The sequence below is a fragment of the Danio rerio genome, chromosome 12 (assembly GCF_049306965.1).
Source record: "Danio rerio strain Tuebingen ecotype United States chromosome 12, GRCz12tu, whole genome shotgun sequence".
NCBI classification, from domain to species: domain Eukaryota; kingdom Metazoa; phylum Chordata; class Actinopteri; order Cypriniformes; family Danionidae; genus Danio; species Danio rerio.
In genome coordinates this window covers 28409602-28428038 of record NC_133187.1, presented here as the reverse complement: position 1 = coordinate 28428038, position 18437 = coordinate 28409602, and the positions used below count along the sequence as shown (strand labels likewise).

The following is an 18437-nucleotide window of genomic DNA, read 5'->3' as shown; positions in this document are numbered from 1 at the left end:
CCTACAAAGTGACTATTGCCAATTTGCACATTGCAATATCGATGCTGAAAGTATATATTGTGCAAGCCCTACAATGTACTATACTTTTCGGTTATACAGGTGTAATTATTCAGTGCATTGCATGTGAGGAAAATATCAGCAAATTTAGCAGAAAACTAATTATATGATAATATTTCACAAATATAATCTTACAATGTATTTCCAGCAGTCTTCAGAGTCACATGATCCTTCAGAAACCAATCTAATATGCAGATTGACAGCATAATTTCTTTCAGAAAGTTCAAGAGTTCTTTTGCAATTCTATAAATGTCTTAACTATCACTGACAGATCTTTTTTTATTCTTTGGTAATCCACCACCTATTGATAAAGTTTACAACAAGCCTGTCTGTCTGCCCGCAAAACTGCCCTGTCCTCCCTAGACACTGTGTACTGAGCTAAACATAGTCCATCCTCTCCCTCTGCCAATAACATCCACAGGAGTCATTCACGTTTGCAAGCTTGGGTTGCACTGTTAACACAAGGAAGAAGCCTGAGAAATAAAAGCCTTTAATGATTTCTGATGAAAGAAGGAGAGGATGGCATCTGAAAGGGAGCAACATTATTTACACACCACAGACTGGAAGATCTTAGGTGAAAGCTCTGATGCCAGATTTCAATCAACAGCAACAACAATTTTTTGTGAAGAGAAAGCAGGTCTTCATTAAAGTGAACGCACACATATCTGATCAAAAAGTAGCACACAAGGATTTGAAATCGACCATGTGTCTCCCATTTGGGGACTTGACTGCAAACCAAAGTGGAGCTTTTATAAACAAGGAGCAGATGGAAGGTCTCCTCTGGGTGTGAGTGCAGTGTCACTGCGGCCAACGTGCAAAAGAAATTACAACCAAATTTAAAGCATGATGAGTAAGACTGGCACATTAACAGAACTGAACAGACACTGAATTTCATGTGCTGCATCATATATGCTGGGAAAGTATTTATAAAGTTTCACTCTTTGGGCTTTAAGCAACTCATAAGAGTTTCACAATCAAGTCCACCCATTTAGCACTCACTGAAAATCTAAAACATAATGTCGAACATCATTGACATACACTACCTGACAAAAGTCCTTTTGTCGTTCCCTGTTGTAAGAGCAACAAATAATAACTTGACTTAGCTGATTAATTGGAAAAGTGGCAGAAGGTAGATGATTGCATCCTAATCATCAAAAATACTGCAGAAGACCTATTGGAACCCACACAGACCCAAGATTCTCACATAAATCAGTCAGGTTTGGTGAAGGAAAAATCATGGTTTGGGGTTAAATTCAGTATTGGGGTGTGCGAGAGATCCGCAGAGTGGATGGCAACATCAACAGCCTGAGGTATCAAGACATTTGGCATGACCATTACATTACAAACCACAGGAGAAGGCAAATTCTTCAGCAGGATAGCGCTCCTTCTTATACTTCAGCCTCTACATTAAAGTTACTGAAAGCAAAGAAGGTCAAGGAGCTCCAGGATTGGCCAGCCAAATCACCAGACATGAACATTATTGAGCATGTCTGGGGTATGATGAAGGAGGAGGCATTAAAGATGAATCCAAAGAATCTTGATGAACTCTGAGAGTCCTGCAAGAACGCTTTCTTTGCTCATGGAAGTCACACACATTCATTTATTCATTCATTTTCTTGTCGGCTTAGTCCCTTTGGAAGTCAAACACAATGAATAATTATTTTTCCACAGCACCATGACTTTATATTCTATATTGTAGATTATTGAACAGTATCAATACATATATGAAACAGTGTCAGTCCAGTTTTCAGTGTTTAAGTTCAGTTCAGCTAAGTGTGGTATAATAATTACTACTGAGAGTCCAAACACTGAAGAGCAAATCCATTGATGCGCAGCTCTGCGGGTACCAAACCATCCAAGCTAGTGGCGACAGCGGCGAGGAAAAAAACGTTCACCAATTGGCGAAAGTGAAAAATTTAAAAATTTTAAATTGAGCGAAACCAGGCTCAGTTCTGCATGACCGTTTCTCCTATGGCCAAACGCTTTGTGCAGAGCTGCAGTCTAGGCGCTAACCCTAACCCTAGTCTTAACGTATTAAAAATATGTTTAAAATATTGCTGAAACATTTAGGAGACACAATAAACGCAGTATTGTACCCTTATTAAATACCAAAGTATTAGAAAACAAAACTTTTTGTCTTATTCCTTCATTCATTCATTTTCTTGTCGGCTTAGTCCCTTTATTAATCGCCAAAGTGGAATGAACCGCCAACTTATCCAGCACGTTTTTACGCAGCGGATGCCCTTCCAACCGCAACCCATCTCTGGGAAATATCCACACACACACACACACACACACACACACACACTCATACACTACGGACAATTTAGCCTACCCAATTCATCTGTACCGCGTGTCTTTGGACCCGGAGGAAACCCACGCGAACGCAGGGAGAACATGCAAACTTCACACAGAAAAGCCAACTGAGCCGAGGTTCGAACCTGCGACACAGCAACCTTCTTACTGTGAGGCGACAGCACTACCTACTGCTACACTGAGTCGCATTTTTTTGTCTTTGTATTTAACCGAATTATAATTGCAGCACAAAGAAAGAAAAAAACAGAATCAAATGCCACCTAGAGATTAATCAATCTCCCAAATGGAGCAACTTGTTCGGCACATAAATTACAGCAAATTTTTAACCAGACAGTTTTTGTATTATTGCTTAAACTTGAGAAAACATTCTGCTACTGTAAATTAATCTCCAGAGGTTTCCATGACAGTTTACACTCTGGACATGATCAAATTAAGCATTGTTGCGCAGCGGTTTAGGTCATTACATAACATTTACAATAAAGGCCAACATGATCCACTTTCGCATCAGCTAGATGTAAATTCACTCGAGAAAGGCAAACATTGCGACCTGAGGTTTATCATAGAATATGCGGATTTTTGGCCCGTCAAACAGTACAACCAGTGTCTCTATATTTGGAACCTGGGAAAAATAAACCTGAGATTTCAAACGGTGTTTATATATGGACATCTGGTCTAGACAAGAAAACATTTGAAATCCCACAGTCTGCGCTTGGGGGATCCATGAGATTGGCGAGGATTACGCTTTCAAACACTGTCATCCTCTTTCAGAAAATTGGTTTTGTTTGTGCAGATAACATGTCTTTCGGAGCAAATAAAGTTTTGCAAACTATTCCTTGCAATTAAAAAACCTTGAATGGCTTCGATATAGAACCAGAATAAAGAAGTAGTATTTGATCTCTGTAGAAACAATACATTTAGTCCAGTTACCTGATCACTTCAAGGGCCTGACACCTGACACTGTGTAAAGGCCACAGTATCCATCACTAACAGTCACGCTCTCATTTCTAAACATGACTTTCACCCACATTTGAACTAGAAGAACTATATCTTTATTAAAAAAAATAAAAAAAAGTCATGCATCTATATGGCTGGCTGGGTACACTGTAAAAATGCTGAGTTTCACACAATCAATTTGTGTTGAAATATGAATTAAGTAAACTTATTATTTTTTACAAAAGTGAATTGAGCAAAAAACAAATAAGTTGACCAAAAAAAAACTCAAGTATTGTGTTGTTTTAGCTTTTATATATATATATATATATATATATATATATATATATATATATATATATATATATATATATATATATATATATATAAATGCAATTTTATACAGTTAGAAAATAAGTTAAAATCAAGATTAGAGAATAAAATTTTATATAGGGTGTTGAACTTGTAAAGGTACTATGCAGAACGATGGTGTATGACAAGTGTGTGATGATGACCATCCCTCATTCACTTTGCACATGAACCGAACTCCGCCGACTCTATCACAAGTTGGCCTGTGACATGAGACAGCAAACTAAACTGCGCTTCTCATGTACAGAGTGAGAGAGAGGGATGGTCTGCTTGATGCTGCACTGCGCTTTCCAGTCAAATTGGTCAAGCAGCAACACCACTTCCATAAACACCTTTTACAGACATGTAAAATACAACTCTCTCAATAATTGCTAATATGGAATATTTATGGCTGTACCTGGTGAGATCATAATTCTCCCAAAAATGCTAATCCTGTCATACTTTAAACTTTATTTTCAATTGAACGCCAAAGAAGATATATTGAAAAATCCTCAGACTTGTTAATCCAAGAAAAACTATGAAAGTCGATGGCTGCTGCTTTCACATATTCTTCAATATATCTACTTTGGTGTTCAACAGAAGAAACACTCGTAGAAATTTTCAAGCTCTGCTAGAATTTGGGTTGAACTATCACTTTCAACTCCTTTTTACATAACACTGATATTACAGTGCATTTGTTTCATGTGCCAAGCAGGGTTCTCTGTGTGTAAATTGTGAATATAATCACCTTTTTATTATTGAAAATACCTTCACCTACAAAATATACCACAGTTATTCATTTACAACCTAGGAAGTCACAAGAGGTGCCATTTATGTTCACACTTCGCAATTAAGCAAATAATACCCTATTCAATTAAATAAACAAAAGTGTTTTGTTCATTACAGATTATATTTAAAGACAAAACATTTATAGAATGCCAATTAAGCAGTCTCAGCTGTATTTCAGTTATTTAATTATGTTTATAATACGAAATCTGGCAAGTCTCACAACAAATTAGAATAAAATGCTACATCTAGTGTCTTGAGTGTCCCTTGTAATGGCTTGATGCTCTGAAATGGCTCTTTGTCATTCATCTCGCTGACTTCAGAGTAGCTCTCTTTTTGATTAAACTATTTATCATGCCGACAAACAACCAGGCAGAATAAATCGGGTTTGTTTGTCTAATCCACTCAGCCACTTAGCAGCCGTGAACACAAAGTGACCTTGCAGGCGGGAAACGCATTATCGACATTACTTGATTTTCAGCATCAGAAAATTCTCTCACACGTCAAACGGCATTTGCTTTCCTTCCAGCGGTTCATTCATTCAATACAGATGCAGATGAGCACTGTGAGCCATCGCCACAGCCCAAAGCAGACCACAACTAGAGGACCCGTTTCCCCTGGTAACCCGCCTTTGTTTGGGTCGGCTGCACTGGTCACTCATCGCGGTCGACAGTGCGGTCCCTCCCCGGGCGAAGGCGACAGCGAGGCCGCGGGGGAAAGGGGGAAGGGGTCGGTTCGGTCCATAAACTTTTAAACAAAACACCAAAAGTACGAACTAACAGTTCTACCCAAGAAATGTATACTGTGATCAATTACAAGTGATTTGACATCACAATAATTTAAACAAAATGATTCCAAAGGGAAAGCCAACACTAGTTTTCCAACGTTATCCATAATAACAACAACTTTGATGAACCGTTTGAACCCCCTTGACTGATGACAGAAATCTAATCAAAACAAAAGCTGAAATAATAATATACACAGATACAAATGTACATAATATGAATCATCTCATAACAAGACGAAAGTGTGACTGGCTATCAACTGCGTGTTAAAACACATGGCTGTAATTTAAAAGCCTGATGGGAGTATTTTGCCGCAGCATGATAGCAGGTTCCCCCAAACCACGAATCCCCAAAGCGGCTTTAGTGGCTGGCCGCAAGGTAGCAAACCGCTGTGCAACAATCAGTCCCCAGTGCTCGCAACAATGCAACTCTTTATATTTACAACAATGCGCCTTTGAAGCATAAGAATGAACGCAGAAACTGCCCATACTGACCTGGCGTTCAGGGGGATCTGGGAGCGGCCATGCCCGTTAGTTGGAGAGTCTCTGAAATAAACTTTTCCCTTTGCAGTCCTCGGCACTCGTGTAAAAAAGATAGTGCTCGGCAGCAACACAAAACACACGATCTGACCGCCTCGCGCTTCCAATCGCAGTCGGTCTCCGTGGGTGAGCGAGTGCGCGTTCGCGTCACTGCGCGCTCCCGCCTGTCCTGTGTGAAGCTCTGTCAGACTGCTGATGCTCCTGTGTTACCGCATCAGGCCCCCTCGTGGGGTTGCAAGGCTCTTGATCCCCCCTCTGCTCAGTGGAAAGCAGGCAGAGGCGTTTGCGTGGTTCTGCATGCATAACTTTGGGTCACTGGACTTTATTATACACTAAACCTTTATTTTATGTTTTCTATTGCATTAAGCAACGTGTATTGCAACAGTACATTAAAAACTTTCAGCAAGCTCCTCTCAATTTGTTGCAAAATCTTTTTATTTGCAGTTTTATCTTGCCATCAATTTTTTTTATTTTCCAAAACTGACAGAAATTGATAGGTATGTGGTAAGAGAATGATTTAAAATTTGGATTTGAGTGTCACCCAGTGGCTGTTTTTGGTACAATGCCTAAACGAAATCTCTGAAGAGCTTTTGTGATATCACTTTTTTAAAATTTGAAACATAACTTGATTATAAATATGACTGTAATTCATTCATTTGCTTTTCAGCTTAGTCCCTTTATTAATCAGGGGTCACTATAGTGGAATGAACCACCAACTTATCCAGCATATGTTTTATGCATCGGATGCCCTTCCAGCCGCAACCCATCACTGGGAAACACCCATAAAAATGCATTGAGTGTGTAAACTAGCGACATTAGGAGATAAGAAATGCAATCCAAAATATTTGTTTCAATGTAGGGCAGTTAAAGGGTTAAAAAGTAATTATATCCAGCACACTTATGAACAATTCTAAAATAGTTTTTGCATGTATGTGAAGTTAAATTTGCTTCATGAATCATTTGAATTTACAACTTAAGTGTACATTGACAAAATGTCCACCAGGGTGAGACATTTGTCAGCTGTAAAATGCTCTTGCTAAAGATTCAAGCATTTCTTAAATAATTATTTTTGCACAGTGTGTTTGAATAAATTAAAAACATACATTTGCCAGTTACCTGAATATTCACCTTGACCATTAGGAATAAACCCCTACAATAATATTTTAATCGCTATTCAGTTATGCTTGTTGTTGGCAAGTCTGACTTCACATAGTTTACTTAAACTGAATTAAAATACTACATTTGAACCTAATTTTGATCAGAGGTATTAAATCAAGGAAAATACGATTTTTTAAATACATATATTTTTATTTGAAATCATTTTAATTACTTTTATTTTAAAATAATAGACAACAGTTCACAACTTCCGTTTCTAAGCGGAGGTAAATGCGCTTGTAGTCCTAATCCGAACCCCTTACCGTTAAAAAATGCACAAAAAAACTACAAAGACCATTCTGCTTTTCAGAAGACGTTTAAAAGGTTGCTGCGCAGTGTGCGGTAAAGGATGGTAAACAGAGGTTCGTTGACTTAAGTAAATGAAAGTACGTTTTTAGCTGGAGGTACATAAAAAAAATCTATTTCAGTATAATTTCTGTTAAAATGACAATAAACAAAATGTGGCTAGCTTAAAGTATATCGCCTCAGCAATGTAAATATAGTATCAAAATATATTTAAGTCGTTTTTATTTGGCATCACCTGCTATGGACCTGTCATTGCGCACTTGCAAAAAGTTTGTCCATTTGGACCTAAAAGGGGCTCCTCCTAGAATTGGTTACTTCATTGAGGTAAAGTTACTGCTTAAACTCCTACGGTCTAAATGTTTGCTTTAAATCTTAATAAAGAATCTTACATGTGAACTCAATGATGTGTCTTCAGTTGATCCAGTTATTTGCTGATCTTGGTGCCAATGGGTTGCTCATTGAATATGAGGATATGTTTCCTTATGAGGGAGAGCTGCAAGTTCTTCAGTCTAAATCTCAGCCTCCATACAGGTGATATGTGTATTTCAATAATATTTGAGTATTTGTTTATTTGTTTGAGATTTTAAATGACAAAATCCCTAATATCCAAACAGCCGAGAGGAGATTGCGTCTATCCAGGATGCTGCCAGTAGCAGAGGGCTGGAGATCATTCCGCTGGTGCAGACGTTTGGACACTTGGAAGTAACTATTAAACTGATATTTGTCATTTACACAGTTGAAGAAATTTCTAGTTCAATATCAAATTGCCATAAATGAAAAACCATTAATGTATAAATATGGAGACACACAGACACAGATTAGTTTCTCTGCTTGCTAAGGCTGCACTAAGCTGCATTTGCTGAATTTATTTTTTGAATGTAATTTATTTCCTTGATTCTATTTATTCATTATATCGGTTATCACTGTCACACTATTTTTCAGAACTCATTAGAATACGATTTACTGATTAATTACTATTGGTGCTCAATAATGGTAATTAATAACAATTCTTTTTTTTTCTGAAATGTATTTTTGAGCCTTATTTTATAATTTTATATTCAGAATTTTAAAAGAGCTGAGGAGTACATACATTATAATTTACAGTACTTTTTATACATGTACATTAAGACTGGAATAATGCCTAATAAACTTTCGAGAAACCAACAGTTTTAACTAAAAACTGACCTGTCTGTCAGGTGTAGAAGAGCCGGAGTCAAATATTCAATTAAAGATATTTTAATAAGGATAGTTTTCATTAGCAGAAGCCAGCTTTAACACTCGCAAAGAGTTTGTAGGCCGTTCTGCTTACAATCTCAAATCATCAGCAATTATACTGTAACATGACGTCACTAACTGCATCACATCTGATTGGTTAAAACACAGATAGACTTTTCCACAGATATCTCCAATCTCCAATATTCCAAACAATATCTCCAATGATTACTTTGGCGTCAAGCATACAAGCGTCAGACAACCAGTAGGCTATTAAGAGCTGACCCCAGACCTGTAAGAATGACCCACCAAAGAATAGAACACACAAACAAAGTACAAACTGTTTTATACTCAAGGCTGTTTCCAATCATTCAAACGTCTAACTCCACATCAAGGTCTTCATGACCTCTAAATAGGCCGGAAGATCCTTTTGGTACAGAAAATTCAATAACAAACATAATTATTCCAGTTTTGACACTGAAGAGGGATGAAACTAGGCATGAGACGATAACCGGTTTCAAGGTTAATCATGGTTTGGAAAAGTCAAGGTTTTAAAACCGCCACAATTTTTTGTTATACCATTCCTAAGGTATATGTAAAAATTTTTATGTGTTATTGAAACTAATGAAGTTAGCAGTCAATGATTTGTGACATGTTCCCCCAATGACATGTTTGCTGTTTCAAAATAGTATATATGTTTCCTAAAATAAAACATATTGTGTTCAATAAGGGTATTATTTCTTTTTTTACCCAGACATTTAAAAAAAAAAGTGTTTTAGAGCAGTAATTACAATAATGTGATACCATGAACTAGTGATATTTTCATCCAAGGTTATCATACCATCAGACACTTATACAGACCCGTGCCTAGATGACACTAAGGTCATCATATAATCTAGGTTCTTAAACATTCAACTTTATTAATAATAATAAAGACATAATAAAAGATATGTGTTACTCCATCCTGCAGCAGACATACATAAAAAAAATTCACTCTATCAAAACAATCAGCTTTGAATCACAGGAATAAATTACTTTTTTAAAATGTATTCAAACTGAAAAAAATTATTTTAAATTTAGTGACCATTTCACAATAATAATGTCTTTACTGTACTTTTGATCAAATGAATGCAGCCTTTGTGAGCAAAACATATATTTATATAGATTTCAAAAATATAAAAATAGTATATTATTATCAGATAGCCAATTGGGGAAAACATTCCTTAAGGAGACTAACAATATGTTTAAAATAATTATTCCAGCCAAACTAAAAGAAATAAGACTTTCTTCAGAATAAAAAATATAGGAAATAATGTGAAAAATTTCATTATTCCTTTAAACATCACTTGGGAGAATTTCACAGAGTGTAATAAAATACATTTGTTTTATAAACCGTATATAAAATATAGATATTCAAACTTTAAATATAATATTCTATTCTAAATATAATAAAATATTCTCTTTAATATGAAAACCTGTTCTTCAGTTTGTCCTGAAACATAAGGTGTTCAGAGATCTGCGGGAGGTGGACTGCTGTCTGGGCACCTTGAACCCAAACTGTGATCGAGGAGTCAAGCTGGTCCAAGAAATGCTAAAGCAAGTCATGAAGCTCCACCCTAATAGTACCAGCTTACACATCGGAGCCGATGAGGTATAATACACTCTTCATCAAAAATACGTGACTCCCAAATAAACTGCTGCTCAGATCTTAAAAAAGATGTTTGGCATCGAAGTTGATGGTCCTGGTTTAACATTTGTCTTGATTAAATAACATGCTGTTCATAGGTGTACATGCTCGGTCTCGGTGATGAATCCAAACAATGGTTAACTGCTCCAGGTCGAAATGTTCACCAGCTGTTCCTCGGTCATGTCCTTAAAGTGGCAAAAAGCATTCAGGAGAGTTTGCCCAATCTTAAATTGATTATGTGGGATGATATGCTCAGATCCATGACTTCTGAAACTATCAAAGGTGAGCAGTTCTTCATTTGGTTGTGTACAATGATGCATTCATTCATCAGTGTCAAATGTAAATTCATATGATTTAAAGGATTGTTTATTCACAAATGCAAATTATATTGCTCTTTTTTATTCTTTGTTCTTTCATTTGTATTTTTTGAATAATTAAATGATAGAATTAAAATTACATTAAATATTTTTTTTAGTAGGCGGTTCTGAACCTTAACCCATATATTGTGTTATAATATGTTGATATATAATTACAAATAGGTACTAGATATAAAACCTCTGGGTATTTACATTTATGCATTTTATTTCATATGATATTGGTGTTTCTAACGGTATGTTCTACTGCTTGAGCTTCACAAAAAAGAGAAATAAATGTGTTGTCAACATTGTTTAAAAAGTAGCATATAACCTTCACAATTTTAAATAAAGTACTGTTTTTTTATGTAAGGGCAAATAACCGCTAACTAACTTTTTGAAATTGATTATATTTATTGTGGTCATCTCCTCAGGTACCCTCCTTGAAAATGTGGTTGTCTCAAGTATGTACAGTGCATCTGGAAAGTATTTATAGCACTTCACTTTTTCCACATATTTTTTATGTTACAGCCTTATTCCAAATCCATTTATTTGCTCAAAATTCTACACACAATACCCCATAATGACAACGTAAAAAAAGATTTTTTGAAATTGTTGCAGATTTATTAAAAATCACATGTATGGACGTATTCACAGCCTTTGCCGTGAAGCTCTAAATTGAGCTCAGGTACATTCTGTTTCCACTCATCAATAATTGGAGATCACCTGTGGTAAATTCAGTTGATTGGACATGATTTGAAAAGGCATACACCTGTCTATATAAGGTCCCAGGGTTGACGGTGCATGTCAATGCACAAACCAAGCATGAAGACAAAGGAATTGTCTGTAGACCTCCAAGACAGGATTGTGTCGAGGCACAAGGTTGGGGAAAGTTACAGAAAATTATTTGCTGCTCTGAAAGTTCCAATGAGCACAGTGGCCTCCATCATCTGTAAGTGGAAGATGTTTGGAACCACCAGACCTCTTCCAGAGCTGGCTGGCCACCTAAGCTAAGAGATCGGGGAGAAGGGCCTTAGTCAGGGAGGTGATCAATAACCCGATGGCCACTCTGTCTGAGCTCCAGCATTCTTCTGTGGAGGGGGGAGAACTTTACAGAAGGACAAAATTCCCAATGACAGGTGTGCCAAGCTTGTGGCAACATATTCAAAAAGACTTGAGGCTGTAATTTCTACCAAATTGCATCAACAAAGTAATGAGCAAAGGCTGTGAATACTTATGTACATGTCATTTTTCAGGTTTTTTATTTTTAATAAATTTGCAACAATTTAAAAAAAACTTTTTTTTCCACATTGTCATTATGGGGTATTGTGTGTAGAATTTAGAGGAAATAAATTAGTTTAATCCATTTTGGAATAAGGCTGTAACATAACAAATGCTATGAATACTTTGCGGATGCACTGTACGCTTTTCCACTCGAGTAACTCACCTATGAAATACATCAAAAGTTCAATGACTTTTGGCAGCTATGGACCCCTTTTTGGCATTAAATTAATAATTTCTCCTGATTTTCTATTTTATGGTGCATATTTAGCTCCTAGCCTGACTGTATTATCCTGTTTACTTGTTTGTATATTTTTCATTATTTCCTACTGTATAGCTGAGACTGTATTTGTATGTGCTGATTTATTAAAATAGACAATGATTAATTAAAAAAAAAATTATAATATTTTTTGGGCACAAAAGTGTTGTAATAATCCCCAGAAATACATTTAGGGTTTTCCGAATAGTATTTCAATGAGTGGCCTGTAAAGTTTCTTTGTCTTTTCTTTTTTCTTTTGGTGATTTGTTTTGAAATGAAGGTCAGTTTAACCTACATCATAAAAGTTGTTCCTATTATTTAAACTGGTAAATGTTTCATTCTGGCATTTTAACAACTGTTTTAATCAATTTGTTAAATGTTCATTTAAATAAGTAGTTTTCCTGATAACAAACTCAGGTTATTGGTGTTTCTAAGACAACCAAAAAAAAACTATCCTTTAAACTGCAGTTGCTTTTAACATGTTTGTGATATTTTCACCTCTTTCCCTTTGATATGCTAAAGGTAACACCCATGCCTTCATTGGCTAAATGCCTCACATAAATATTCCACATCCTTTAAATATAGCTATGGATAAATATATTACTGTATTGCATATTTTAATTCATAACAAAATTGTTTGCATTATACTAACATTAATTCCCATTTATGATCTTGTTCTAGAAAGTGGTCTTGTTGGATTAGTGCAGCCAATGTTGTGGGATTACAGCCCTACTCTGGATGTCAATAATGCTGGTACTGCACGTTTGAAATCACACACTTTTAATGATTTGTTAATGTAAATGCTTGACCATTGGACATGGACTCTTTCCAGTTGCGCTGATGGAGCTATATAAGTCTGCTGGTATGTCACAACAATGGGCCGCCAGCTCTTTTAAAGGCTCGACCACCGTCCACACCTGCGTAACTGGGACTCAGAGACATGTGGACAACCATCTACAGTGGCTCAATGTAGCATCGAATCTGTCAGCTGGCATCAAACTACAGGGAATTGCTCTAACTGGATGGCAAAGGTTTGGGGGTGTTCTAACTCGCGTTAAAATTGCAATCTTCCAATTGGGCAAAAAAATAACTTGTATGGGTTTCTTTTTTGTCTTTAAAGGTATGACCACCTGTCCGTTTTGTGTGAGCTGATGCCTTTGGGTTTGCCCTCTTTGGCATCGTGTTTGCAAACTCTTCAGCACGGTCAGTCTCCTTGATTTAAATATAGATTGCTTTTAAAGACTTAGTTCATCCATAAATGAAAATTCTGTTATTAATTAACCTCATGTCCTACTAATCCTGTGATACGTTCATTTGTCCTTAAACAGAAATGAAGATATTTTAGATTTAATCAGAGATCTCTTTGACCCCTCATAGACAGAAATGGCCCTGAGACCAGGCCTTGGTATGGGCATCCCCAGGTGGAAATAGAAAGCAAAGAAAATATTTAGCCCACTCATCCCAGTCGTTGTAGGATTTAATATGGAGTTGGTCCACCCTTTGCAGCTTTAACAGATTCAACTCTTAAGGGAAGGCTTAGGAAGGCTAGGAGTGTGTTTATTGGAATATTTCACTATTATTCTAGAAGCCAGGCAAGTGAGGTCAGGCACTCATGTTGGAAAAGAAGGACTGGCTTGCAGTTTCCAATCCAATTTATCTTAAAGGTGTTCAGTCGGTTTTTAGTCACGACTCTGGGCAGGCCAGTCAAGTTTCTCCACACCAAACTAGGTCATTTATGTCTTTATGGAAATTGATTTAAACACTGGTGTGTAGTCATGTTGGAGCAGGAAGGGACCATCACCCAAATTTGTCCAAAATGTTTAAGTACAATTTCCCAGCTCTTTCAGACCCTTCATAGACAGAAATGGCCCTGAGACATTTCAAAGAGCTGTTTCAAAGATCCAAAATCTTTGTTAAAAAATTCCATGCGACTTCAGTGGTACAACTGAAATCATTTGAAGCTCTAAGAAGACTTTTGTGTGCCAAACTTTGTTTGCCCTGGTTTGCGTGTTTACTGCTGGCAAAACAATGTTTATTGGATATTACCTTTCATATAGTGTGTATTACAGCTGTTTGTGGATGTTGAATTTAATTAAATAATTGATGAAGCATTGATGCTTTTAGAATTAAATTAAATTAAAACATTCACAAAAGAACTGCACCAATTCTTGAGCACTGTTGTTGGAGGCAAATTCAAGAAGGTTGTATTTCAGAAATCGTATTTGTAGTGAACAACTAATTAATTTTTTTTTTTGGTGAAAAAGTGTAGTGTATAGCTGTGAATTTTAGATTAAAAAAAAATGTTGGATTTAAGGTGTTTATTTTGTTCATTTTAAAAATTTTGTTCCTATCACTAACCAGATTTCCACCCCAACATGCATGAAGCAAATCATTTCAAAGATCTCAAATGCAAATTTAGGTTTGTTTTCATCAAGTTCTTAGAGTGGCTAACTGTAGTATTGGTAACCTAGTAACCAACAGTAATTAAGGCAAGCATAATGGAGACAGCTGATTAGTCACATCACTATGTCAGAGTTTATTTCCACAAATGCATTTCCATCTCTCATTATTCACATTATTTTTTTTGCCCAACATCAAAACATTCTTGTGGAACACTAAAATTCAAACAGTAATTGGCATTGTTTATGCACAGTGCTGGGGGTAACATGTTATAAGTCAGGCGCGTTACGTAATAATACTACTTTTTCAAAGTAACTGTGAGAAAACAGACAGTCGGCTCGCAACTCATCATCATCAGGTCTCTTTTCACAGCAGATGAGTCAGTGTACTGTTCTAGTAACTGAATAACTCAGGATATTGGTTTATTTCAAGTCAGAGGGGGTATCTGGTATGTTAGTACTGAAGACACAGACCATTTCACGACAATTCCATTCAATTAAATGAAATGGTTCGACTGGTTAAAAAACAAACAATTTATTAATGTATCACCCGTCATCACTACAGAAAGTTGGAAACGGAAAGAATGACAGCAAAGACTTGTCTGTCCCTGGAGCGTCACTTGATTCAGTCTCATGCTCTCCACTCCCCTATGACCAACAGCATATAATATAACGCATTACTTTCCATTAAAAAGTAACTATTAACGTAATTAAAGTTATTAAAAGTAATTACTAATGCAATTAGTTACTTTTTTGGGGAATAACTCAATATTGTAGTGCACTATACTTTCAAACGTAACTTTCCCCAACACTGCTTATCCATCATAGTGTGTAATGTGTTGACCAATTACAACGGACTAACGGACTAGACCATGTAACCATTTAGAGAAGAGTACACTCTCGACGAGGAGGGGTTTGTATTTAACCATTTACAGTAAAACACTGTGAGAAAGGTGTTATTGCAATAAATTTTTTTGACCTTGAAAGTTGTAAACCATTAGTAGGGGTACTCTGAAACTAAACCTGGAACCTTTAAAACTGCACAATGCAACATTGGAACAATGCTAAATTGACTTAAGCTATTCTTTCTTCACAGGTAGCTTTACTGAAGAGGTGCAAAAGAAAGTAATTGAGACACTTGGCACTGTGGAAGTAGCAGACACAGAAAGGTACCATATATTTATAATTATGCCCTGAAAGAAAAAAGCATATGAGTTTAAAGCTAAAAAACCTCATGGGTTACTTTTAAAATAGACTCACTTACAGGATATTCTTTGGCCTCTGTGTCCTAGATTATCTCCCAGGACGTCTTCTACCTTTGGTGGGGCGAAACTAGCTGAACTCATAGTAAAGTTGACATCTTCGCTGGAGTCTGCAGAGCTGAGACATTTTCAGAACAACATGTAAGTTTATGGTTTAACTTTTTTAGTGACTTTATTGGTAACTTCTCACTAAACATTTATTCTTGCACAATGTAGGTTTGTGAGAGGCTGGTTTACTTCTTACCATATTCAGAAGAAGACTGTTAACCCACTTATTGCACAACAGATTAAAACACAAGCAAAAATGTAAGTCTTGTATTATAAGTACTTTGTTTTAATTGAAAAATACTAACATATTAAATATAGTTGCCCTTGATGTTGGTTTGATGCATCACAGTCATATTCATGTGTATTTTATCAGGGTCCCTATGACGTAATATAACCTTATTTTTTCTCTGGTCAAACAGGTTTCTTGATGCTGTGGAGATCCAGGTGGTGGAGGTGAGGGCTGAAATGCGTCTGCTTTATTCGGACTCTACGGTCCAGGAATGGATGGATCAACATGTTACCCCAGTTCTGGAGCCGCTGCACAACCTGCTGAGAGACATTGATAGAGTTTTACAGGAAATGGGACTCTGTATTTAATCAATATAATAGAAGCTGGACAAGTTTTGTTTAAAAACTTTCCATCCTGGTTAGATGTTTGCTTAAATGATCATTTAAAGCAGATTTAAACAACTGAGATGGCTTGTTTTTGTGAATTTTAGATATTGTATTGTTTCAAAACAAAAACAAAAATGCTTGTTTGTAATATAAATGTACTGTAACATTAAAGTTGTCACTTATTGTATCCTTTTAAATGATTATCAATCAATATGTGCATGAATTAAATTAAGTTCTGTGCAGTATAAACTATTTTAAACTTTAGTTTCCATTTTTTAACTAATTGTTAAATTAATTAATCCTCCTTATACTTTAGTTTAGTGTTATTCAAATACTACTATAGTATGTATTCATTTTAGTAATATTGCTTTGAATATTTTTGTATAGCTACATAATATTGGCAAAAGTTTTGGGACAGCTGCCTTTAAAGCCACACGAACTTGTAATGATTCAATTCAATTCAAGTTTATTTGTTTAGCACTTTTCACAATAATTAATGTTTCAAAGCAGCTTTACAAAAGATGCACAAATCATTGTATTACAATCAAAATCAGAAAAGTTCAGGTTATTGCTTATCATATCTTTATTAGTTATTGATAACTGTATTATTACTAATAACTTACACTAATGAACTAGTAACTAATGGTTTTTAGCAGTTAAAGGTATTATATGTAACACATACAAGTTTAATGAAGTGCATTTGTGTATTAAGTGTATGTGTTGTCCTTGAAGTCTTCGATGGTTGGCATCATCTCTTCACAGGTCTTGGATATCAAGTGGCAATGCACAGTCTCTAGTGGCCTTGGGATGGGCATCCCCAGGTGGAAATAGAAAGCAAAGAAAATAATACCCAATCATCCCAATCTTAATATAGAGTTGGCCCACCTTCTGCAGCTTTAACACATTCAGCTCTTGAGGAGTTCATGCACTAATGTTGGACTAGAAGGACTAACTTGCAGTTTCCAATCTAATTTATTTCAAAGGTGTTTAATTGGGTTGTGGTCAGGACTCTGGGCTAGCCAATCAATTCCACACCAAACTCGCTCATCCATGTCTTAATGGACCTTGATTTGTACGCTGGCATGTAGTCATGAAGCAGGAAGGAACCATCCCCCAAATTTGACCAAAATGTCTTGGCAATTGCTAAACCCAAACTCTTGTATTTCCAGACAGATGAGTCTGGGTTTAGCAGTTGTGAGGGGAATTGAACCAAGACATATTGGACAAATTTAGGGGATGGTCCCTCCGAGAGTACACCGAATACTTCAAGAGTACAACCCCCAGTCCTGGAAAACATCCATATATAAACTCTGTACACTTTCCAAACATTCATTAACTATGGTCATTTTTTTGTTTATCTAATTAACTTGTGTCTTTGGACTGTGGAGGAACCAGAGCACCTGGAGGAAACCCAGCATGCAAACTTTCTGGTCCAACTGGGAGGTAACAGTGCTACCCACTGAGCCACTGTGCCACTATTCTTTAACTATTCTGGAGGCCACATGATGTTTGGAGCTCTGATAGCTATACCCTACAGAATGTGAGTTGTTGACTACAGCACTCTGTACACCTCAGCATACCATGATGACACCTCTCTGTGATTTATTGTTTGGTACCACCAGTTGCAAATCACAAATGTACTTGCTTGAATGTTTAAATTTATGAACTTCTGAGAAGAACCCATTCTCTTAAAAAGGCCTTTATGCTTTTTAGGTTTAATTTAATTTTTGATTTTTATAAATGTTGAGTGGTTTTTATTTCTTTATGGTTTAAACGTCAAATGTTTCTATTTCTCTTCAAATGTTTATGGTATAAATAAAGGTAATTCCTGTTTTGTTTCAATGACATAAACCATATAAAACTATAAATATTTTTAAAGTCGATGAATTCATATTTTTTATCTTTTTATTTTAATGTTCGTTTAATTATGGTGAGTTTAGGATTTTTAATATGTATGTTTTATTTAAATACAGTTTTATATAAATGTATTGTTGTGTTTTATTTTTAAAATGTAATTAATGTATACTTAATAATTATCCACCAAAATTAGAATTCGCTCAGAAATAACATTTAGAGCATCATTTGTATTCTGGCTTAAC

The 18437-nt window shown here is 36.0% G+C and overlaps 2 protein-coding genes across 17 annotated transcripts in view; one reads left to right on the top strand and one right to left on the bottom strand.

Moving 5' to 3' along the window:
• arhgap12b (Rho GTPase activating protein 12b) overlaps nt 1-5908 on the bottom strand; it is a 103822-nt gene extending 97914 nt beyond the window's left edge. For 15 of the 16 annotated variants that reach the window (XM_073917522.1, XM_073917491.1, XM_073917492.1 and 12 more), the window contains exon 1: nt 5717-5876. The gene's annotated coding sequence lies outside the window, so the exon portion shown is untranslated. 16 annotated transcript variants of the gene reach the window in all.
• A 1323-nt stretch (nt 5909-7231) lies between these two features.
• hexd (hexosaminidase d) lies at nt 7232-16534 on the top strand. The gene is made up of 12 exons (NM_001077167.2): nt 7232-7546; nt 7638-7753; nt 7837-7924; nt 9921-10085; nt 10220-10403; nt 12696-12767; nt 12847-13045; nt 13135-13217; nt 15510-15582; nt 15706-15816; nt 15892-15981; nt 16143-16534. The coding sequence occupies exons 1-12, from the start codon at nt 7463-7465 to the stop codon at nt 16318-16320; spliced, it is 1443 nt and encodes a 480-aa protein (NP_001070635.2). The 5' UTR covers nt 7232-7462; the 3' UTR covers nt 16321-16534.
• The last annotated feature ends 1903 nt before the right edge of the window (nt 16535-18437 follow it).